The 25791-nt window shown below is 41.8% G+C and overlaps 1 protein-coding gene across 4 annotated transcripts in view; it reads right to left on the bottom strand.

The window, feature by feature from the left end:
* Positions 1–3580: 3580 nt before the first annotated feature.
* nr6a1a (nuclear receptor subfamily 6, group A, member 1a) overlaps positions 3581–25791 on the bottom strand; it is a 138001-nt gene continuing 115790 nt past the window's right edge. For 3 of the 4 annotated variants that reach the window (XM_052068269.1, XM_052068266.1, XM_052068268.1), the window contains 8 exons: positions 18923–19153; positions 16212–16267; positions 15142–15302; positions 13772–14002; positions 11515–11769; positions 8724–8845; positions 8484–8636; positions 3581–8264 (listed from right to left, as the gene is read on the bottom strand). In XM_052068269.1, coding sequence (XP_051924229.1) covers positions 8134–8264; positions 8484–8636; positions 8724–8845; positions 11515–11769; positions 13772–14002; positions 15142–15302; positions 16212–16267; positions 18923–19153 — 1340 coding nt within the window. In that variant the 3' untranslated portion in view covers positions 3581–8133. The remainder of the gene's footprint in view (positions 8265–8483; positions 8637–8723; positions 8846–11514; positions 11770–13771; positions 14003–15141; positions 15303–16211; positions 16268–18922; positions 19154–25791) is intronic. The other variant, XM_052068267.1, reaches the window with a different exon arrangement.

The raw sequence follows: 25791 nt of genomic DNA, 5'->3' as shown, positions 1-25791 counted from the left end.
GCGATTATAAAGGGGTCGTAGATTGCACAAGCCACGAGAACAATACTCTAATCATGCAAAGAGCGTAAACAGAGAGTATACGTTTTGTACGAGCTCGCCACATGTACATGAAATTGTAAAACTAGTTAAGTATGAGAGTAAAACAAATGTCATATAAACTGTAGCGCTACTACTTGCCGGTGGCTTTCTGGATCTTGTGTCATAACCGTAAACATCATGACTGTTGTTAACGGGGAGGTCAACCCCCACATTTTCTTTACAATAGTATGCTATATGCGCCTCCATTAGTCTACACGGAGCATTCTGGTTAATATTGTGTTGGTGGGATATGAGTTCAGCAGCAAAATCCACCCGCTTTTTTCCATCTCAGGGGGCGGCCATTTTGTCACTTTCTGTCAACTGAAAATAACATCGCAGTTGCTCAGGGCTCAAGTAACAACCAGTCACGGCTCACACGTTTGGACTGAAACCATTATTGTTTGTGACCTGAGCCCCGAGCAAATGTGATGTCATTTTCAGTTGACAGCAAGGGGCAAAATGGCCGCTTGACTTCATCACAGTCCGACTTTGAAGGCAGGTCATTTAGTCACCCAATGGCCCCTAACCTTTACTGGTCATTGTAATCAAAATCAAAAATCAAAGTGATGTGTGAAGATATGTGAAAGTACCGATATGTATCTTCCTCAATTGTTGCTGGGTCATTCATTATTATATAATCAGTAGGGTGTTCTATCATTAAGAAAGATGTTGGACATGTGGTACAGCTCAAACAAACAGAGCAGTTGGCATTGCTTTGTGCCAAGGTGAGACCACAGACACCAACACATCAAGCAAATAAACAGAAATAATAAACATGTCGGTTCTCCTGCCTGATGCTTATCGCTCAGTTGATAGTGCCGCTCAAGTCCTGCACTCTTAATATATTCATTACAAAATCCATCATCAGACCGCCCACCACTACCTCTCATGGGTGTTGTTGCACTCAAGGGAATCCACAGCCTTGACTGGCCCAGATCTGATTAGAAGCTTGTTGGGTGGGGGTTCGAGGGGTTATAGGCTAGCCTGTCAAAAGCCAATCTGTCAACCTTGAGGAGATAGAGCGATGCGCCATGGATCATTGACCCACACCACACTGATGATGTAGGTCTGCTGACAACTTACTGTCGACGCAACATACCGCAGACTACTACGAACGAAACAATCTGAAATGTGATATAAGGGTGATACATTTTCATATGTAGATGTTGTTTTTCAGTCTATAATAATAAGCATACAGATGTTTATTATTATCTATCCATCCATTTTCTATGTGGTTTGATTCAAATCTGGTCTTCAGCTTTCCTGCGTGATGTTCTCATTTTCTCCGAGTGCTTTCTCTTATTTTCTCCGAGTGCTCCAGAGAAAGCTCCAGCATTCCAAAAACATGCACGGTAGGCGAATTGAACACTTGAAATTGTCCATGTGTGAATAGTTGTTTGTCTACAGTGTGCCCTATGATTGGCTATTGTCAATATTTCAAAAAAATATGACATCTGGTTAAGAATGGTCTGTAAAAGTATTTCAGACGGGATACGTGATCCTCATCCTCGTAAAATTGGGATATGCATTTGGTCATCCAATACTACCTATAATCCTGATCAAATGCTGTTCTTGGTTATTTGAAGGTGAAGATGAGGACAGTTTTGCTGCGAAAGATCAGGATGAATTCTGATCCTACTAGAATGGGTGCATCCAGCAAGGTTTCACCGTGTATAAAGAGTGATCATAGGACATATAATACATTGTCCAGCCGACTTAAAGCGGCCATGAGTACAGAAGGACGGATACGCCCATTATTCTATTTTGATTGATGGCATTTTTTTCTGGAAAATAGACAGATGGTAAAATGTCAAGTCCAAAGTACACATGTATCATCATCATAAGATGGACTGATAAGATCAATAGTAAACATAATACATTATAATATTCCACAAATACCGACAAAGCCAATTCCTGAGTTAAAATAATGTTACAAAATATTACTATTATTCATTCATGTACCGAACCGCTTTATCCTCACTAGGCTCGCGGAGGTGCTGGAGCCTATCCCAGCTGTCTTCGGGCAGTAGGCGGGGGACACCCCGAATTGGTTGTCAGCCAATCGCAGGGCACATAGAGACGAACAACCATGCGCGCACACACTCACACTTAGGGACAATTTAGAGTCATCGATCAGCCTGCCATGCATGTTTTTGGAATGTGGGAGGAAACCGGAGTACCCGGAGAAAACCCACGCAGGCCCGGGGAGAACATGCAAACTCCACACAGAGAGGCCAGAGCTGGAATTGAACCCGGTCCCTCTGCACTGCGAGGTCAACGGCTAACCCCTGGACCACCGGGCCACCATATTGAAGAACTGTTTTCTTATTAACATTCACTGAGGTATATATATTTTTTTTACATGCTTAAATTATATTCCACGAATGCAATATTAACTAGAATGCCGTTTAGACTAGTGGAGGTGCATAGAACATGTTTTTGTCAAGAAAATTTGGGGGTTGACTTCCCGTTTGAGACCACTGTGGTCTACTACGCTACTGTATTTCAAGCAGCTATGTAAGGTTAAAGTACTGTACTGTACCTGGTTTAAAAAAATGAATAAATAAATTGAGAACCCCTGGGCTACATAAATCTATTTGGGTCCATAATTGCGTAAACCTCAATTAGATTAACATCTTCACGTGATATAATCAGACATTTTAATCTAAGCTACTTTGAATTGCTTTTAGAGTAAATTCACAAGTGCATTTTATCAAAAAGAAATCATGAAGAGCTTAATTCCGCGCTGAAGGCAATTTAAAGAATAGCCTAATAAAAATGAATCACGATGAAGGTGAAAAGCACAAATGGGACGAATCCTGGTATTCAACCACATCAACGACTTCAAACTGTCTGTAATTCTGCTGTGGTGGGATCTGGATTCATTTCATCTAATTTGAGAGTTCTTTGAAATACCAGAAATAAAGGGATCCTGATCCAGATTACTTTTTTTTTTTTCAAAATACCTGGTACAAGTATCACTCCACATATTTGCCCAAAGTCAGCGAGGATCGGCTCTGGCTCTCCAACAACCCGAGTCAGGATAGGTTGGATAGAAAATAGATGGATGCATGTATAAAATAGTAATAGTATAGAAAAATGATTACCGGTAATCCAAACTGATCCGGTGCTTTTGCCTTGCTTTTTTTGAATTGTCTTGATGGTTTCCATCATTGTGATGTGATCATGGTGGTGGACGGAGTTGGGAAAGTTACCACTGAAGGCCCATGAACCAAATGTGTGGCACACCTTGGCTTCACACAATAAGAGCAGTTAGAACACACAAGCGGATTAAATGTCTCAAATCCGTATGTTTGATGTAGGAGTAGAAAGTACATATCTTCCATTTAGCGTTTGGCTCTGCACTGTTTCGAAACCTCTCAAGGACCTCAGCAACACTGAATCAGTGGAATAGACCAGCAGCTAATCAGTTGCGAGTATTTCTTTCTGTGACTAAAATAAATGGAATGAGCAGAAAAAAAAATCAAGGACAATGTGCGGGTTATGCTTGCATAACGTTCACATTTATTTGGTTTTTATTTCCTAACACATTCTAAACATGCTTTTAACACATAATGGATCACATTTTTTCACAGGTAGTAAAAGTAACAAGAGCAGACAAGATTTCTGAAGAGAAAAACACGAAGCAGTTTCAATTGTCTGTTCACAGTAAACAACAGTGTGTAAATAAATGTATTCCCTGAGATATTTACGTTCACAATTCTTTTTTACTTCAGCCCCAGACTCCCCTCACCTTGTGCTCCTGGGAAACGGGCTTTGAAAACGTCGCATCACTGGGGTTGGACACTTTCTACACGACGGGCAAAATTAAGCATACAGGAAGCTAAAACACAAAACACTTTTTAAATGGTGATAGATTGGTGGCATTAAATACAGAGTAAAATGAGCTAATAACCATCCCAGTAGGTCCTTCTCCATTAACCTCTCCTTATTATGTCACATTACTATCATGATCAGCAAGTAAAGCTGCCGCTTCTATTCAGGAGCCCGTGTGAATCGAAACCCAGTGATAAAAGCCGCAGTCGTCTCGTGCCACAGTGCCAGGATCACTCGACCGAGGGTGGAAGCACGTAAACACGAGGAGATGTCAGCGTGACCACAATTACATTGACTGATTGATAATCAATCAAAAGCGGCATCAGATATGATAAGCAGCCACGTTGTGAACTCCGTGTTGCCTTGAATGGTGAACAGCAATCACGTAGCTCAATAGCAAAACAAAAAACAAAAAAAAACACATGCCTTCCATGACGTGTAGAATATCATGGATCCACACACGGCCAACTGCCATTCACAAGATTGGGAGCTCTTTTAAAACAAACAAACAAACAAGGTAAACACAGGAAAATCAAGCATTGCATGAGGGCGGCGGGAATGCTTCACGTGAATAACAATCAGTGTGTTGACATTGTCCTGGACATTCTTTCATCTTTGGTTTTGGATTCATGATAACATGGCAGAATGGGAAACAATAGATGACGTGAATTAAAAATCAAACAAAGGGGTGAGGTAAACGAAGATCTCTGAAAATAGAGATTAAAAAAAAATTGTTTTTGTGTTCCAGCCAGAGGTCAGGAAAAATTAGCCGGCTGACAGAGACAAACAGCAGCAAGTGTGAGGTAGAGTGAAGCATGCGGCAACATGCTGAAAAAGTTACAATCGTCAGGTTTGAAGCACTTTCATGAATCTGAGAGGTCACTGGATGAAACGAGTGAAGAGAAAATGAATCCAATAAATAAGACCAAAACAAAATCACCTATATGAAGTGTAAATAAAATGATGACAAAGAGGTAGTTTCAGCACAGATATTACAAATGACATTTTTTCTTGGGTCCAAAAAATAAAAAGGAAAAAGAAAAAAACCCCATTATCATGTCTATCACATTATGACAGAAATTGGCAACAACAGGGCAGTGGATGGAGATGAGTTATTTGAGTTGAGTAGCAGGATGCTACATCAAAGGAAAAATATCCCTTCAGATCTTTTTTTTTCCACAGTCAGATCTCAGATATGTGTGATGTTCAATGCATTCCTGAAGTTACTTTGAGAAAAGAGAGTTGGTAGCGGCCTGTTTTGTTGGCCACCCTGAACTTTTCTCATCTCCTTCAACGGCATCAATATTGCTCCGTTTAAGAGGCTCCTGTAGCTGCCGAGGGAGCTTAGCGGAGTGAAGTGTGTTCCTTTGCATTTCACATGACGCACCAATCAATCACTGGGCTATATGTGCTTGAAAATGAGCGGTTCACCTCAGATCACAAACTCCGAATAGGCCATAAAACAGCTATGTAGAAGAGATTTACCCGTGTGTGCGTTATCGTCACGCTAATTGTGTGTTCACTTGAAATGCGTTTACTAAGATTCACGGGCATTTCAATGATTACTCGAGAAAATGGATGACCTCCATCACCAAATGGTCACGTATCCAGTGTTGAGTCAAACTAAGGCGATTTACTGACTCGATCTGCACGGTTTCCATTGAAACTGATGTGAAACAAATGCTTGCATTTCAATAACTTTGCAGCTGCAGAAAACGGAAGAAACAGAATGCCAGTTCGGATTCCGAAGTGATCCCACAACACCTGATTTTACAGATCAAGTAATACGTGAAAGGTTCCTAAATGCCCATATCGTCGGATAAAAAGGTGTGATGGCATCACAACCCCTGAGTAACGCTTTCATAAACCGCTGTGCACGAAGGGAATGCGTCTTATACCAAGTCCACAAAAAAAAGTTAAGAGACAGAAAATGAGGAGTCATCCTCATTCGAAAAAAAGAATGAATACATGAGAAAAAGAACAACGCAAAATAATCAAAATCACTACATAGGTACTGTACACGAAAATGTAAAAAAATTCAAAGATGAAAAGAGAAGTGAAGCATTTGAAGGAGAAACACCGCACTGCCGGTGGTAGCGTTAAGGCCGCAGATGCACACAGGGCCGTGGCTGAAAACGGCAACATTGGGACAAGCGAACAGTCTGGAGATGCGCCTGGATCTCGCGGTGCTCGTTGCAAATGTTGAAAGAGGGACAATCGGCCCACAGCCCTCCCCCCCCCCCCAAACCGTGTTGTTTCACTTCCAAACTTATATCCACTTTCACCCGCAAAAAGGCAGCGGGATGACCATCCTATGCAAATCAAGCGGAAACTTTTTTACCTACAGAGGACCTTCTATGTCCTGAAAACTAAGTCTACTAACACAACAAGCACATCAGCATGGTCGCTGGAGCAACTCCTGAATGCGTACATAACACTCACTTTACCCTGTTTCGATCCAGGCCGAGAGAGGCCTGAGAGAGGAACACACTGGGCGGGCAGCGGCCGAGGTCAAGGTCTCTGAACGTCACCATGTGTGCAAAAAATAAAAAATAAAAATAAAAGAGAGTTGTTGCAATGACTGCATTTTTTTGTCTGCATTTCAAATGGTTTGTACAACATGAAACTGCTAAAAACCAGAGGCATCGCAGAAGACGCTCAAGCAGCTCCAAAATTAAGCACCATTTTCTGCAAGAATGTGCATATCTGTCACACAGAGAGCAAGGGCCTGAGCTCCAGTCACTGCTCGACACCAAATCAATCACACTAAAATCATATCAGCACATCATAAAATGATTATCTGCAATCTTTGTGGCTGAACTTGAATCAGCACATAAACATTCATTTCCTAGTCCGTGGAGTCAATCGTCCCAATCCAACTCACTGTGCACCAGTTTAGACAGTGACCTGATACAGAGTTTGATTCAGGTCGAATCTAATCTTCTTCTGGTTTTGGGTCTGTGCAAAAAAAAAAAAAAAAAAATTGTGATTGGACTTGAAAGGACCAGATACACGTCTAATAATAGCAACAAGTCTTTGCTAGGCCGATGTGCATTGGGGTACCTTCATGACAACTGGCTGATGAAGTTATTGAACGAGAACTGCTGATCAGTTGTTAGTTTCCCTCCAAATGACACAAATTCATATCTGCTGAATGCATGTGAGGGTGCAGGCGTAGCAGCGGCAGCAGCATTTGGGAGGAAATCTGGCAATGTGCTCATCTGTCCATCAGAGGGTCTTGCCCTCGGATCAAGATTGATTCATTTCTTATACTTATCCTTCATTGACAAGAAATGGTTTGTCGAGCTATCAGCTCCACACCCATCAATGGGCATTTTGGAAAAAAAAGAAAGATAGATGGAAAAAAAAAAGCATTGCATAATACTTTGGTCAAACAAAAAATCTAACAAACAGCAAAGCTAGCTATCCTCCCTTACCCTTGCAATAAAGCCTTATAGCTCAAGTCTTTGATTGTGAAAAAATACCCGTATACTCCTTTTCTAAAGAAGATCCCACTGATCCAAGTAGTTTTCACCTTCACTCATGGAAAGTTGTACGTCTCCCATAAGCAGAATGTCCAAGAGTCCGTGCAGCTCAAGTAGCTCATCTTTTTCCACTATCTATTCCTAAAACCTCACCACTTCTTCATGTTTGATTTACACAGCTCCATTGAACATTCAGGCTCTTGATTGAGGTGCCAAAGCATCCATCGGAATTGTGTATAAGACTGGGCAACTCTTTATTAACACCAGGGAAATAGCGATAACATCTTCCTGAGGTAGTCTCAAATCACTTGTTACGTGTGTCTATCTTCCCCCATCCGAATAAAATAAACTCTTTTTTTCTTCTTCTTTTAGTCTCGCTTGAACAATGGCAACACTGACACATTGAGCAAACTGGATACACACTTGTAAACTCCAAAGACCAATGCATCTATGAGCATTTGTTTTGTACAGAAGCATGTGCACAGTGTAAATCAGCATACATTCAGCTCTGTCGTGTAATAAATATAAAAAGAAAAAGTCATTTAAAAAAAAGGAAAAGAAAAAAAAACACTAGCTGCTTGTCACATTCATTGGAGGTGAGACCATTCCCTCGCCTTGAGGGTGGGGGAGGGGGTGGGGTATTCAGCTGAGGGGTGGGGGTGGGGGTGGGAGTGGGGTTGGAGGTTTGATTGGGAGAGGGTTGTTGGTTATGCGGTCAGGGTCAGGGAGGCCTCTAATTTCCAGAGGAGGTGGTCACGCAGGGTGACGGGCCGGTCCTGTAGCTGGTCAGACTGGATTTGCAGGAGTGCAAGACTGCCTTGAACAAGAGGGGGAGCTGCTCCAGAGGAACATTGACCAGCTTCCCTGAAAACACATAAAACTGCTTTAACTTTGCTTTCGTTCACGCCCAAAGGCACAAGATGGGGCCGGTAGAGCTTTTTTGGCATAAAGTATAGTCTTGTCCAAACTGTACGAACACAAAAATGAAAGGACGGTTCTGTATCTTTCGACAACTGGTGTCTTGCATTTCCCAATGCAATCAAAGATTCTAATAAATAAATACATCATTTATTCTGGTCTTACCTGCGATGCAGCGGATCTCTGGTAGACACATCATGATCTCAGGAAAGCGTTTGGGCTGGTGCGGGTACTTATACTCGGTGTAGTCCTGGCACACATACCAGTAGCGCTTGTTCAGCTGCTCTAGCTGAGAGATGTTTGAAAGTCCTCTGATATCTGCAGGGATGTAAAAGCACGTGCGCCGTCATGAGGACCGCAGTACGGATTAAATCAAATAATACAGTAAGTAGTTCGCTGTGATACCTTGGTTTAGGAAGTTGATTGCTTTCATGCAGGCATACTCCTCATTGCTGATCTTCAACTGGTGGAATTTGCGAAAGAGATAGATCAGCCTCTCCATCACCTCCATGCCGTCCTCACTGAAACTGACCAAAAGAAAGACGGTTTATTTACACAAACCTCGTGTCAAATCCAACAAGTGGAGGTGGTTTCCTTTTTCTATTACTGGAAACAAATGACTATGAATTATGATTTCATTCTTTCAAAGTTTGTAAGAATCCGTTTGAAAAAGATCCACAAAGTTTAATTCACCTCACCTCACATCATTGTTCTTATCTAGTTCATCACAACATTGAAATCGGGGCTGCCACTTTAAATCACACGTGGGCTGTTAAACCACCAGACTAAAAACTGAGACATCAGTGCGGTGCTGTATATTAAGAGAAAGTGTGTCATGAGGTGAGATAATTCGAGCCTGATTTACACTCGGTCAAACCCCCACACATCCTTTATTACCAATAGTGAAAGACATAACACCGCATGCCAGACAGATGGTGCTAGCCACAGCTCTCTATTGGGGAGTCGTCCTATTCATGGACTGGTTCGCTGGCCCCATTCCAATTCTAATTTGCTCCAAGTGATAGCAAAAGGAATTATAAAGCATTTTGCAGATATAGAACGAACAGACTAAAACGACTGGCTGTCTTGGAGAATTGTTGCTGTGACATCTTCCTTAATTCTTCGTAACATATTGGTCGGCCATTACAGTATCCGAAAATCTGACATCGCATACAGTAAAATCTTGTTTATTGTGGGGGCTATGTTCCAAAAACAACCCGTGATAAGCAAAATCCGAAATGTAGTAATCTTCGTTTTTTACAATTAATACATTGTAATGCAACACTGTATTGAATGAAAACAAAGATTAAACCTTGTTTAGTCAGTGTGTATTAAAAGTGAACCATCCATCCTTCCATTTTGTGATCTGCTTATCCTCACAAGGGTCGCGCAGCGTGCCGGAGCCTATTCCAGCTGTCTTTGGGCAGTTTGCGGGGTACACCCTTAACTTGTTGCCAGCCAAACACAAAGACAAATAACCATCTGCGCTGACCAAGAAAATGCAACTTTGGATTGGAGAGACGGCTGGGCCGAGACAGTTTTCAATGCGGCTACGTCACAAAACAGCTCCGCTTGTTGCTTGCAAGTATGCACGCGTTAGCTGCTAAGCCGTCTCGGCAAATAGGTTCCACGAGCTACATAAGCTTGCTTTAATACAACCAGTGTCACCAATAAATGCATTTGGATGCAGTTTGTCTTGATAAAGCATTTTTTTTTCTTCTGACTACCACAGGTACACTTTTATATTCAAGCCAAAGTGGTGCTGTCTAGGACAGTTAGCACATAGGCCTCACAGTGCAGAGGTGCAAATTCCGGCTCCAGCCTCCCTGTGTGGAGTTTGCATGTTCTCCCCGTACCGTATGTGAGTTTTCTCCAGGTACTTTGATTTCCTCCCACATTCAAAAAACATGCACGGTAGGCTGATTGAATACTCTTCGGTGTGAGTCCCTAGGTGTGAGTGTGAGCGCCGATGGTTGTTCGTCTCTCTGTGCCCTGCGATTGGCTGGCAACCGGTTCAGGGTGTCCTCCACCTCCTGCCCGAAGACAGCTGGGATAAGCGCCAACACACTAACGACCCTCGAGAGGATACGCGGATCCGAAAATGGAATGAATGAATGCTGTTGTCTAGCTATTTGAATTGAGACCATGATCATTGAAACTCTGTGTGTGTACACATGTACGTGTAAGTGCATTTATGTTTTGTGTGTGCACTACTTGTGTGTACAGAAAGATGGCCTCAACATGGATGCGGGATTGTTTTCAGGAAAAAAAGTAGAGGTAAGAGTACTAGACCAAACGGTCTATCTAAAACAGATCTGAAAAAAGGACTGCGGTCCGTCCACAGTCTCTGGCCGACTCTCACAGTGACCGTCAAGTCTAGGTAAAATGTCAAATATGTGCTGCTTTTATTTTGAAACTGAGTTAGTTTATTTTCATGTGCACACGTATTGAAACTTGAAAACGCCTGTTAACAAGCAAGAACTCCAACTTGTGTCTGCAGTGTTGCCAACTTTGCAACTACTTAGCGACTATTCGTACCCCTTCAGCAATAATTTTCTTTTTCAGAAAGAGACTAACAAACTTGACAACAGTGGACAGTTAGATACGCAGGAATTGGTCGGCCCGTGGGCTACCCTGTGAGAGCTCACTTTTGATTGGCGTACAGTAAGCAGAGACACGAAAAACTTCTCCTTCGCATTGGACGCTTTTCTTCACTTCATTGACAGTGTTAGATTCCCTTATTGTGATGGTGATGGTAACTAACTTGTGTTTTTTTAACTGAAATTTACTGCTTAGAAGGTAACCAGTGTGTGCACCAGTCGAGTGTACAAACTCCCCTTTTACTCAATTATATAATCAGGGTTGGACAAGCCACCATACTTCCACAAAGTGATGCATTTGCTGAGCATGTCATGTACCATGAAAGCAAAGATGGCTGGACTGGAGAAGTGCTCTAGCGCAGAAATTGTCAACGCCCCAAACTTGCAAATCCATAAACTAACACTGTGCTTGTGTGATAGTAGGTCAGCAAAACAGCTAACCAATTAGCTGTTTCTCAGTCACTCAAAGAGGAGTTAAAATGGAGGTAAGTAACTTTAACTGAGGTGTTGGATAAAGTTGTGGGCTGTCATAAAAATATTCATCGCATGGACTGAAAATAAAGGAGTGCCTCTCTGTCATCCCCGCAGCCGCTCACCCCTGCAGCTCGTCGTCAGATGGCGTGTACTTGGCCGTGACATTGGCCAGGTCCCCGAAGATCTGGGCGCTGTATATTGTGAGACAGGAGAGCAGGATGAGCTCCTGCCAAGTGGAGCTGAGCAGGCAGGTGTAGTCCTCGATGGAGAGCTCGCAAAAGAAAGGCAACTTCTTGATCCATGAGATCTGACGGAAGAGCAGCTCATCTGCCAGGCGACACAGCAAGGCAAACAGCTCCACCTGTGTTACCTTGTAGCTTATGTACGGGGGAGAAAAAAAAACAATTTAAAAAGGAGAGGGAAAAATCTACACGCATTTCATGGTGACATTGTCATAGGGTGTACAACCATATTACATGGAAAAAAATCGATACGATACAGAGACTGAGCCAGGCCGCCTCAATGTAAATTTCCAAAATGACACAGATGCTCCCCTAAAAGTGAATAGAATAACCTCTATAAGCATTTCAAACCATAAATATATCACGACTTATGATCCCAAAACACGGAAGTCACATTTCAAATGCTTACCAACATCTCCAATTATTAGATAAAAATTCTGTACAATTTGACAGCTAAGAACAAATACACAATGTGCAGTACCTGCATGTACACTCCAAACATTCAAATGATGACGATAAGGATGATTAAGATGTGGATAAAATTCCACTTGTTTGGATGCCATGCTCATGATCAGGAGCCAACTCAGACATGGAGTCGCCAGATTTTTTTGTAGTCGATGCCGAGGGAAGTCAATGTTGACTCATCGATGACATCATTCAAATGCTTCCCCCCGAAAAACGATCACTGCCTCCAAACACAAACTGGTTCGGTCACCCCATCACATTCGGAGACTCGTTCAGCCAATCCTGCCCATAGACCTCCAAGGCCTCTCAGACACTTGGAACTTGTAAAACTGGAACACCAATTCATGGAACACAATTGCAATGTCGCTACTCGCTACGGTTTTCATTACTACAATACAATAAAAAGACAACAGGAGGTAGGCGGGAATGCTTTGAAACATATATTGTAGAAAATCGCAGTTGTGTTACATGGATTGGTGTTAAAGTTCTACAATTTCCATAGCAAGGGTTTGATAAGATCCGACTGGCTGTGAGACCCTGAAGGTGTCTGTCATTTGTCATTGGATGAGGGAGACAGAATAAATCTGGTAGGAAGTTGAGAGAAAGACTAACCGGATGATTTCTTTGGCAAAATACACTGTTCATTTTCACAAGAAAAAGCATATTGATCAAGTATTATGTCTGTTTTTTCACAGTTACAGACATGTGTCTAGAGAATACGATGTCGGCTGACGTTAGGCTAACAGCTAGCATTAGCAAATTGCTTTTCAGATGGGCATGCAGCTCATCTGTGCTTTTGTTGTAGTTGAAGGTAGCTTTGTATATTTTGCAAGTGACCATGCCATGGGTATTTCATAAAATATTGCCACATGCTTCAGGCACTTCTGCTAGTTTGCTATGTGGACCCACCACCTGTTGATTTCAGCAAAACGTCCGTATTGTGGCTAAAACGCGCGTGGCGATTAATCGACCCCAACTGTCATTGCTGAGTGGTAAAGTCGATGCGTCAACTTCTTGACAAGCCGTACTGCTTGACTGTCAATCACGAATTGAAATAGGTATCTGATAGAGCTAGTGTGTGTGTGTGTGTGTGTGTGTTGCCAAACGCCACAACAAGTGTGGCTGAGCATAAATTGGGTTGTGTGCACAACTATTTTGGTGTGATAATAATACCATTAAACATTTGTTGCTCAATCTTTTACTGATTATGAATATGAGCGCCAAGTAGTGGTTATGGGCCTCGTTGACTACTACTAATCGGAATTGGAATCGGCCTTGAAAAAAACAACATTGTTCTATGTCTAGCAAATAAAGTTGCTTTCATTCTTCTGGGAAGACTGTCTCCAAGACTGTGGAATTTGTGAGAATTATTTACACATGCATTCAAAAGAACATTTGTAAAAGGTCACACATAGGCCTGGCATATCTTTGTTTCTATGGAGGCACTGGCATGCTGGAACCTTCTCTAAACTGTGTCTGGGAAGTTAGTTGCACCTGCCAAATAAATTATTTTATGAACCATATCAAGAGCCCTTTGAAAAATAGCAAACGTTGACTCGTCAATAATGAAAGAAATAAAGACAGATCATATACTATGTACACGATATATAGTGATGGCTTCTGAAGGCAACCGTTTCAAGCAGGGGTGTGTACAGTGTATGTGTGTCCTCACCCATCTTCTATCAGCATAGGGGTGGTCAGTGGGGCCAGGTCTTCAGCCGCCACCAGCTGCAGCACTAATGGATGGGACTGCGGGTAAAGGCTGCGGGGCTGGGGGGCCAGCAGACCAGACTGGGCAGCATAACTGAAGAGGTGTGGCAGAAGCTGGTAGTGTGTTGACATGGAGGTGTTGATGTACTGATCTCTGAGGGCTGCTGTGTAGCCGTTCATCTCGATGGAGCGACTGGAAAAAGGAAAAGAGGAGTTGACAAAACATCTGTTCGACAATCCTGATAAGTTCATATTTGTGTATTTGCCACAAAAAAACAAACATCTATCCAAATCATCGAAATCCATCTTTAATGGTGGCCAGCAGAAAACTGACTGACATTTTCATTGCGTTGGGTCCATAGATTTGCCAAAGGTTCCCAAACAATGACAAAAGAGTGTCAAATAATTGCTAGTCTTCGCGACGCTTTCCTAAATAGCCACGGCAAGTCGCCAGTTGTCTTTCGCAAACACTTTCCCAAGGAATTGCGGCAGTTGCCTCTAAGCATCGCTAAAAGTCGCTAAATGTCACAAAGGACAGAGGCGACCCTGATATTCACCAGCATTTGTCAGAAAAGTTGACCAATGCAATGTTTGTTGCCTTTGCAATCATTTGCTGAACCAAACCCAACAAGATCATATGCAAATTCACCAAACCCTTCTTTAGTGAAAAAAAAAATATATTTTTTTACAAATTCAAGACATTAAAAATGCATTTATTAAAAACGGGAAAAAGTAAGTACAAATGCAAGTTTTTTTTTAATTGTATGGTAGGCTCTGTCGAATCCCTGAGACCGACTCACCGAACCCCGAGGGTTCGATCAAACCCAGGTTAAGAACCACTGCTCTAGACCCAAGTGGGATCCCTTCCTTTGAACACCAAAATTTACATGGATCTTGTACCTGCATGCCATGGCATAGTCCACGTCGGCATTTTGTTATTCTGGGACACTTTATCTCAGATTGTATTTGATAAGACAAACGCGACTATTTCTCCGATTAGCTATCAGCTGCAGAGCTGAGGAGATAAAGCCATTGATATCAAATAAATATCATCACGCGAGGGCCTAGACTTGATTCGTCCTTGTTGAGTAAAGATAGACAATGGGCACTTCTTCATTACAAGAAGAGCTGATAGCGCAGCGAGTTCTTTATTTTTGATGTCATTGCCGTGCCTGAAGAGCCACAAACGAAGGCATTCTTCATGCAATGAATACTTTAATTCAAGTCTTGCGGAGATGAATGAGGTATTACACTGTCAGGGCCGGCTCATTATCTCAGTGGCGGACCGAGTGGCGGTGATGCGCAATCCAGTGGGTGAGACAAGCAACTCACTTGGAAGACAGTGTGGAGGCAGGTGAAGGCTGGTTGCCCTCAGAAGCTCCGTTGCTGGGAGAGCTGTGGTCGCTGTCGCCATTGTTGCCCCATGTGTGCTCTGGGGCGTCCTCCTTGAATTCCTGGCCTGACATGATACGCTCAATCTCCTCCTCCGTGATCTGAAACACGCACAGTGACACTTCTGGGCGCGGAGAAATTTACAGCATGTCCTTTTGACCAAAAGCACAGAGGAGCTCAATTCCGTTAATTTGCATGAACGACCAAGACAGTGCTTTTCACTCGAATGTTCAGGAGCAAGGACGTTGTCACACAATGAAAGGGACCTTGAGAGAAAGAAACAAGTGTGTGTGTGTGTGTGTGTTTATGTGAATGTGTGTGTCTGTGTGTGTGTGTGTGTGTGTGTGTGTGTGTGTGTGTGTGTGTGTGTGTGTGTGTGCGTATGTGCATGTGTGCGGGTATACACAATTAAAATTGCAAGCCCGTGCAAAGAGAGAACTGACAAAAAGCTAGGTTTAATAAATTAGGATGTGATGAGTGTTTTTCAACATTTCTGGCCAGGGTCAATTTGGTTTCAACCCATATACCGAAACAGCAAGTCATTTCTTTAGAATAGAAGAAATGATTCTGCCTTTTTATGCGTGCCAACATGTCAGGTTTTCTTCCTTTCATTGAATAAATTGAGCTGGAATGAATTGAACACATCTCCACTTCTCTCTTCAATTGTGTTTTGTTGCTACTTAGCCTCATGTCTCGCATTTCCTTTCCCAACCATTTTCACTCTCGCCAAAGTTAAAAACAAAGCCACACTGAATTGAAAATACTGTGCTAATATCGTGACGATACAAGGTCAAGGTTTACTATTGTTATATACTTCACAAGCATTCTCCCACCAGCGCTATTGCTGCTACATCTCTCCACTATTTATGTCAATGATTTATGCTCTCATCATTATACAAGCGATGAAATCTTGGCTTCAGCCTGAATATTTGTTTACAGTACGAGAAAGCTCAGTCAATGTTTCAGAGAGAATGTCAAAAACAGTTATTGTAACGTGTCAAATTATTTACCTGAACTGGCCCAATGCTTTTGTTCCTCCCTCCTGGCATGCCATCCTCTCTGATTGCTGTGTGGTAAAAAAAAAAAAAAAATATATATATATATGTGTATAAATAAATAAATAAATAAATAAATAATATATATATATATATATATATATATTGTATATACTTATGAGTAAAATTATTTCAACATTATTTTCATTGTTGCCCACAGTGATTATAAATACTTAAGCTCTATCTAGTGAGTGACAGATTCTGAAAGAAGAATACAAAAGTTGACGAGCAAGAGATTTCTCTCAATTCTAATTATGGCATTTTCTGTTTTCGATTGGTAGACGTCAATCAAATCAATTTCCTGAGTCAAGCGATGCTCACGTTAATGCAAGTTACTTGGAGTGCAACACGTAATGTTTCCGTAAGGGGGCAGTAAAGAACCGACTAAACTCTTCCCACTCTGACGTTTTAAAACGCCAATAAATTTAACATTGAACCACGTCTTGATATATTCCAAGCATCTTAGAATATTCATAAATAGGCCCCAAATTACTTAAAAATGTGTCTAAAAGTGAGTTTTTATGGCTTGGAATGGCTGACAACGACTCAAGTAAGTGGCTGACTGTAACTGCATGTAAAACATCCTGAACAAGAACAACAATAATATAATAATAATAATAATAATAATAATAATAACGTGACTGACAGTAATGACACTTTTTATGAGACAAGTAGACTAAACAGCATTTTACAAGTTATCAAAATACATGTGCAATGTATTTATGTACGTTATAGGCCAGAGGTCTCAAACTCAGTTCCTGGAGGGCCGCTGTGCTGCATGTTCTCCAAGTCTCCCTGTTGCAACACACCTAATTCAAATGAACAGGTTCAATGTCAGGCTTCCGCAGAGCTTGCTGATGATCTGATCATTTGATTCAGCTGTGTTGCAACAGAGAGCGCTCTCTCTGCACTCCAGGAACTGAGTTTGAGACCCGCTGTAGACCTATGCATGTACACATTTGGATATACAGTAATTGATATGACTTTAAAGACCAACATGGTTAGTGAAACAACAAAAACATTTTTTTAAATTATTATTTTTTTTTTTTACAAGTCTTAATGATAATTTGACACTTGTCGACACCATATGGTTATCAACTCCTTGTGGGAAAACTGCTTCAGCTGTCCCAGGTTTGAAGGGTGTGGCATGTTGTGGCTACTTTGTGAGATTTCTACCTGTGTTCATTTAAGGCCATTGTAAAGTGGTCAGATGTTTTGTTCAAAGCTATTCTTACAAGTTTTTGCTTTCTGTCGAGTATTGAGTCTGTTGATGGACCCCTGCATCTGAGGCCAAACTTTCTAACACTGGGAGCCATATTTCGCTCCAGGATGAGTTGTTAGTCTTGAGATCATTGAGTTTTTAAAGGAGGAAGTCGTTATTTTTGTTCATTTATTTTTTATTTTTACACTAATATGTTATATAAACACTGCATTCTCATTAATATTGGGCTTGTGGAATATGAATTGTCATCAAAATCAACCTGTTTTTAGCCATCTCATGGGGTGGCCATTTTGTCACTTGTTGTTGACTGTAAATGACATGACAGTGCCTCAGGGTTCAAGTAACGACCAATTGCGGCTAAAATCCAGAAAACAGATGAAAATGGCTACACCCTGAAGTAGATAGAAGTAGATATTGAATGCTGTTAATATTGCTACACATCATCACAGTGCAGCAGATGAGTTGATGAAATTACAGCTCTACTGATTTTGACTTTTTCTCATCTCGTGGGGGTAAACAGAACATATAGTAAAAAAATAAAAATAAATAAATTGATCATAATTGATTTGTGCACGTCGGCTTCACAGTGCGGAGGTACCGGGTTCGATTCCAGCTCCGGCCTCCCTGTGTGGAGTTTGCATGTTCTCCCCGGGCCTGCGTGGGTTTTCTCCGGGTGCTCCGGTTTCCTCCCACATTCCAAAAACATGCGTGGCAGGGTGATTGAACACTCTAAATTGTCCCTAGGTGTGAGTGTGAGTGTGAATGGTTGTTCGTTTCTGTGTGCCCTGCGATTGGCTGGCAACCGATTCAGGGTGTCCCCCGCCTACTGCCCGAAGACAGTTGGGATAGGCTCCAGAACCCCCCGCGACCCTAGTGAGGATCAAGCGGCTCGGAAGATGAATGAATGATTTGTGAGCTAATGCGACTTGTCCACAAGCTTCAATTGCGTCTCTTCAAACCACAAAGCTTATTTTTTGAAGTTTTTGTGGATTGTTGACATGCATTTTAGCAACTTCCACTCACCAAGTCATTCGGTAGACTCTTACTTTTTTTTCTTTAACAAAGGGTATCAATAATGTTTTCCACCTATTTTTGAAGAGTATGTATGTATGCATGGAGGAGCATGGCATTGTTGTTATCTAAATGTCAGTGTTTAATACGAGTCATCCAGGTCATAATCTGCAAAGGTTGAATCAAACCAAGTGAAGTCTCTTGAAATATCCTCAACAAACAAGAAGAATCCAAATGCATCGATTCAAACTGCAGATTACTTGTCAAGAACAGGTAGTGTCTGAAAAGTGTGTTTTTTTTCATGTATATGTCCAAGGAAGCAGCATCAAAGATTACAAAATATACCGAGGCAATTCTGCATTGTACTCTATTTGAATTAATCAATTGATGTTGAGTCTTAAACGTTACCGTCGTTTGGCAGCCCATAGTTTACCTTTGCGGTTCATCCCCATTTGCAGACACTTGAGTAGGCGGCAATACTGGCAGCGGTTGCGTTGCTTGCGTGACATCTCACAGTTCTTGTCCCTACTGCATCGGTACACGCGCTTGTTGCAAATGCTGCGCTTGAAGAAACCCTTGCAGCCTTCACAGGAAATGATGCCATAGTGTAGGCCTGTGGCTCGATCTCCGCAGATAAGGCAAGTCCGTTGCTCAGCTGGATCATCTGCAGAGGTTCAATGGAAATACAGAAAGAAAGTAATCCTTCTTCACTAGCAGGATTTTGTTGCCCCAAATCTTTGCCATGAAAAAAAAAATGTAGGCGCAAAAACCTTCTGGGCATAAGTTTTTAATTGCGATTTCGGGGGTTGTTGGGGTTTAAACGCTTGCCGGGTGCTGGTTAATCTAGTGGGATGTTAAGCTACAACTCTCATTTTGTGAAAGTGGAGGTGTAATCGGCACAAGGACATACGTCCCGCGCATATTTTATTCAGGAGCTCGGATGAGGATTTGTTTACAGTCTCACCTTTCTATGCTCCAAACAACAGCCTTGATTATCACATGAACAGGCAACAACCTCCTGCTAAGTCAGAAATTAAGTCGTGTGGCATGAAGTAAAAATGCTTTATCCTCTTATTATTTCACGGTACTTTGAAGGTACACGTGTACAGTGGTGAAACATTCAGCCATTAAGTTGTCAAGAAGAGAACATGTCTTTGAAGCTGATATTTGGTGTAGCCGAGACTTTTGAGAGGATTAAAGAGAAACATCAGACTGCAGTCTGCTCAAGAAATTTCAACAGTCATCATGGTCGATGCTCTGAAAATGTAACAACAGCAGTTGTGAGGAAGCTGTCAAAAAGCTTTTCTTAATCTCCCCCCGCCACATCTCCTTTAATGCCCCATAATACATATAATCAACTCTACAAAGAACAGCTTTCATGAGGAGCGCATCTTGAAAAGTGTTCATAATCCTAAACATTTTTATTGATTGAATTGAAACCCAACTGACTTAGGCTGAGCCGAATTGCGATCTTTTTATTTCACTTATCACACTCAATTACAGTCCTCTGAGGGGAACGCACGCGCACACTGCTGTATGCTCATGTATACTTAAGCATACACGATAAAAGGCACAAACCTGTTTAAAAATACTCAAGCCTGTTGTAAATATATCTATATCCATATCAATGGATATATGCGGCCGGGTGGGCCAGTGATTAGCGCGCCGACCTCACAGTGCATAGGTCGTAGGTTCGATTCCGGCTCTGGCCTTCCTGTGTGGAGTTTGCATGTTCTCCTCGGGCCTGCATGGGTTTTCTCCGGGTACTCCGGTTTCTCCCACATTCCAAAAACATGCATGGCTGGCTGATTGAACACTCCAAATTGTCCCTCGTGTGAGTGTGAGCGGGGATGGTTGTTTGTCTCTGTGTGCCCTGCAATTGGCTGATATATATCGAACCCATGACCTAAGGAGGAAACTAATTCCAGCCACTTCTGTCCGGAACCTTATTCATTTTGTCAGGACCCACAGCTCGTGACCACAGGTGAGTGTAGGAATGTAGACCGGCTGGTAAATTGAGAGCTCTGCTTTCTGGTTCAGCTGCCTCTTCACCACAACAGACTGATACTGTGTCGCATGACTCCAGGTACTTTGGGTGCATAAAAACAGATGAAATACTGAGGCCACCAAACTGGACACCATCAAGGTGTCGACCGCGCTTAGAAATTCTGTTCATAAAGTTTATAAAAAGAATCTGTGACAAAGTGTAGCCTTGGCAGAGTCCAACCCTCACTAGAATATAATCCAATTTACTGCCGGCAATGTGGACTAAACTCGGACACTGGTTGGACAGGGATCGAACAGCCGATAGCAGCATCTGATAGCCTATATTCCCGGAACACCCCCCATAACATACTCCAAGATACATAGTCGAACGCCTTGTCCAAGTCCACAAGACACATCTATTGAACTCCAATGGACCCTTGAGGAGGGTGTACTGTGGAGCTGGTTAATTTTTCCATGGCCGGAATGAAAATTTAAATGAACACTGGTTCTCCTGAATCTGAGATTCGACCTTCCGATGGACTCTTCTCTCCAGCAACCCTTAACGGTTAGTTGGAACTGAGGAGGTCTTCAAAGTATTCTCCACACGATCTCACAATGTGTCAAATCTAGGTCAGTCGTGCCTCATCGCTTGACACACATTGTCAATGGATCACGGTTTCCCCATTCTGAAACATTGGATAGTGGGCCAGATTTTCTTCAAAGCCATCCAGAATTCATTTTCAATGGCCTCACCAAAGTCCTCCCATGCTCAGGTTTGTCGTGATGACCTTTAATGGGCATTTCACCAAAGCGGCATTCCATTTGGCCAGCCCATACCTGCCCACTACTTTCCGAGTACCATCAGCCAAAAAGGCGCAATAGGACTCCTTCATCAGGTTGACGGCAACCCTTACCGCCGTGTCTACCAGCGAGCACGGGGATTGCTGCCCGACATGCACCAACCACTTTACGGCCACAGCTCCGATCAGCCGCCCAAACCTTGGAGGCGCGGAACATGGTCCGTCCAAACTCAATGTCTCCCTCCTTCACCTGGTGTTCCGCTCAATCACGCATTTCCAGCACTCACTCTCACATCTGTTCCTTAGCTTTCAGCGGCTGCAACTCCAGAGTGGAAGAGAGTCCAAGCCCTCTCGAGAAAATGGCACCTGAGCCCCAACTGTGTGTGGATAGAGTCTGGTTATATCTAGTCAGAACTTCTCTGCACTTGAACTCCTTCTGTACCAGAGAGGTGACGTTCCATGTCACTACAGTTACCTTCTTCCGCCAGTAATTGGCTTGCCTTTGGCTGCCATCCATTATGCACCCGACCCCAATTGATTAATTTAGTTTAAAATGATTTAGTGTTGGGTCAAAATCTGATAAAAGTTAACAATTCCATATGAAACGTATTGCATATCTTTACGATATGTATTTGGTGCTGCTCATTATTGAAGTAACGATATTTTTTCTGTATCCTGTGTCACCCTATTTGACATTGTGAAATAATAACCACAGGTATGGCAATAAATCTGTTTTTATTTTCAGTAAATTTACGTGATGTCAATGCAAACTCTGAGGCTGGCAATGATACAGGTATACTCTCTGTTGGTCCTGGTTGACTTCATTAACATCAACATAAAATTGATTGTGATAATTTGAAACATAATTTAAATGTTCAGTTTGTTTCTTGCATTTTATTTTATTTTTTTTGCTCTCATCCAAACTTTGCAGCTGTGCTTCTAAGCTTAAAAAAAAAAACATTTTCCATATTCGTGGGATTCCCCAACCCACGTTACTCCCCAATGAAAAAGTAGCATATATGAAGTATATGTTATAAAGTATGCTCTAGTGCAGTGTTTCTCAAATAGTGATGTTCCGTCAAGGGGGGGGGCGCGTTTGATTTTTTATTTATTTTTTTACTTTCCAAGAATCAAGTGCAATTGCACCTTCACTACATTAGGGAGCAGTGACGCTCTCATTGGCAGAGTGTGGCGAGGGAGCATTCGCTCGGTGTTTTGTTTATGATTAGTTTGAATGCATTATTAGTTATTGATTTTAAGTAATTTTATTTTTAAATATTGTATGGTTTGACATGGACAGTCAAAAAATATTCATAGTTAAATTAAGGATTTATAATTATATTATTATATATTTATTTCAGATACACTAAATGTTTTCTGTTACAGTGACTAAAGCTATTCTTTGTTGTACGTTTGTCCATATTTCTTTCTTTTTTGTTCTCTTAGATGTTAATAAGGATACTGTGTTATGCAAAGGTGTACTTATAACAATTTTATCGACAAATTATACTATTTATAGTTGTGGGGGGGTGTTTTCCTCTTCCTAGGGGGGCATGACAGAAAGTAATTAAGAACCACTGCTCTAGTGTAAGGATATAAAGTGTACATTTTTCTTCCTAAAGTAGAACAAAGTTTTATAATTATCTGTCTGTATACTTTTCAGTACAAGCCGTGTACACTTGAGCACACCTCTCTGACCCTTATAAAAATATAGCATTTAAAAAGTACATTTAAAGTATACTGCCTCCAATTTAGTATAAAAATGTTTACTTCTCTGCGACCCCGAGTGAGGATCAAGCGGTTCGGAAAATGAATGAATGAATGAATGTTTACTTCTAGTATACTTGATTAAACTACTTTTTGCTCAGGGCAATGTGGGCACCTACAAGTCTTTCATCCGGTCGCCATCCATAGCCCAACAGTCCGCCTGAGCGGGCGAACCAGGATCTCGAGATGCTATTCATTCTTTCTGCGACAAAAAACCTTCATGGTCTCTCCACCTTCCTTGAGTAGAATACACTCATATTACGCTCTTTTGTCGTGCTCTTGTTTTACAATCGCCTCTGAAAGTGCTGGTGGGAGGAGCTTCCCAGTCACGCCAGTTATTATTGCCATCTGTTTTTTTTTCTTCTTTAACTCAGTCAGACGCTAGGAAGGTGCCAGGTTATTACTTAAAAATGCTTGTAAACAGGGGCAGGATCCACTCCAAACTTGTAGCCAGTCGGTCGTTTAGACAACCATTAGCAGCTTTTGCACTATTTATTTTTATTTTTTTAAGATGCCAGGTCAAATGAAAAGTAGATACAAATTAAGAATGTGTATTTATATACTTATTTTTTGTTGCTCTTGATTAAACAACTGCGTTAAATATTTAATAAATGTATGAATTTATAATGTTATTAACGGTGAAGAAATTCTGTTGAAGGTTGCTCTAAAGATTATAAATAAAGATTCGTTGTAAATTTGAACAGCCGAAGAGGTGAAAAGGAATGTGTGGTGATTTGACCTTTGATATTTGACCAACTTGGCCATATTGTATTTATTGAACAGTCTCTGGATCAATATGGCTTTCAGACAGAAATAACCTCTGGTAGATTGAAGACTTCAATTCTGGGAAGAATCTGCGACCTTATCCAATGCGGTCTCTTCACATTTTGGATATATGATACATAATTTTGGTGTTCAGCTTTTTTACACACTAAGTCTTCAAGCAAATAACGTCACAAAACATTATTACAGTTTGGATTTTTAACCTTTTTCAAACACTGAAAACTAAACAACAAACACAAGTGTGTCATTGTGAAAGACAATTCGGATGGTGCAGGTTTCTAAATCTAAGTGTTGTGTAAATTCCCCAACACCCCCTCCAACACACACACACACACACACACACACACACACACACACACACAATTTTGTTTCACCCAAACACAGGCAAAAAAACGAAAGCTCATGTTACTAAAGCTGATGCAAGGATGTCAGTATATGTGCTTTCCTCATGCTTGAGCGCCACAGACAGAGAGGAGGAGAGGGATAGACACAGCAGGGCAGAAACAACTGTCCAACAGGTTAATGCTACCTGCTGGGCTGGCAGATTAACCTGCACATATGATTAATGTAAGACTCTTTTGGAATGCAGCAAACTGTTCTCCCCACAGGAGTGACCTTTACCCTCCTTTGGGTCTACATGTGGTTGGTTACACGGCCAATAATGAAATGTAGACTGCCTGTTTCGAGAATGTCTTTTTTTCACACAGTGGTTTGGTGAAGCGGAAAGGACCACTCCAAATGCTTAAAGCAAAGTAACACACTCTAACAGAGGTATATTATCATGATATTTGATGCATTATCCGTAATTAAGAAGTGCACGTACAAAACTTATAGGCACCTCTAAGTGTTGTGGTCCATAATGCTGTCGTTCATGCAGACATGAATGGGCTAAATTCTTGGCTAGCGCCCCAATACCTTGGCACTTGGTAATTGTTGGTGCCAAGTGCGAGTGACTTCATGTGGCGACCCCTGCTGGAACAAGCCAAAAGTCACAGCAACATGCTAAAAAAAATGTTACGCAATGCTGTGATGATTTTCAAGCATACTCCATCAAACATCTAAGAATTAAAGGAACGGCAAGTTGCACACGGACATACAGTGAGCAAGAATGGCTGGCGCAGGACATTGTAACAAGATGGAATTCCACCCGCAGCAGAAGAGTAAGATTGCCATGCTGACTTAACAAAAGCTGGACAAATTGCAAAAGCTGCAAAAGCTACTTGAACACTGCAGCACTGTTGCTTTCGTCAACGATGACGACAAAATTATTTAGTTAAGTTTTCGTTGACGAGACGAGACTTGACGAAATTGTCAGCGTGTGGTCTGTGAAACGTAAATGCATGACATCTCTTCTGATGATGCATGTAATCTGTCTGCCAAATAATATCAGCAATGCTGCTGCCACCTATTCTTGCTTGGTCATGCTCACCACCTGGATGGAACATTTCAAGACTGTACAATATAGTGAAAGCCCTCTAAAACGAAATCATGTTTGCAGCAATAAATTTTTCACAACAGGGTTTTTTCACTGTAGCAAATTTGATCTCAGATGTAAGAACATACACACACTCATACAAACACACACACACACACACACACATGCACGCACCGGCACAACAAAACATGTCTGCGGTCAATAGTCACACACGCGGACACGCTTTCCTTTGTTGGACCATGGCGGCAGTGTCAAGAAAGGAGTTTGGTGGTCAGGAAGAAGAAAAGCAGAAAGAACAACACAATGCATCGTAGACAGCGGTAATGGTAAAGGTTGCCCCCAACTAGGAGGAAACAATAGTCTGAACTTCAATCGCCATCTGAAGGTTTATATCCTTCATGCCATGACAATGCCATCCATTATGGCATTGTCTGCTGGTCAGGCAGCATCTCAGCCCGGGACAGAAAGAGACTGGAGCGACTGGTCAGGAAGGCCAGTTCTGTCCTGGGTTGCTCCCTTGACACTCTGGAG

Source organism: Hippocampus zosterae, chromosome 6, assembly GCF_025434085.1.
Source record: "Hippocampus zosterae strain Florida chromosome 6, ASM2543408v3, whole genome shotgun sequence".
Classification (NCBI taxonomy): Eukaryota; Metazoa; Chordata; class Actinopteri; order Syngnathiformes; family Syngnathidae; genus Hippocampus; species Hippocampus zosterae.
This window is presented reverse-complemented; position numbering and strand designations above follow the sequence as displayed.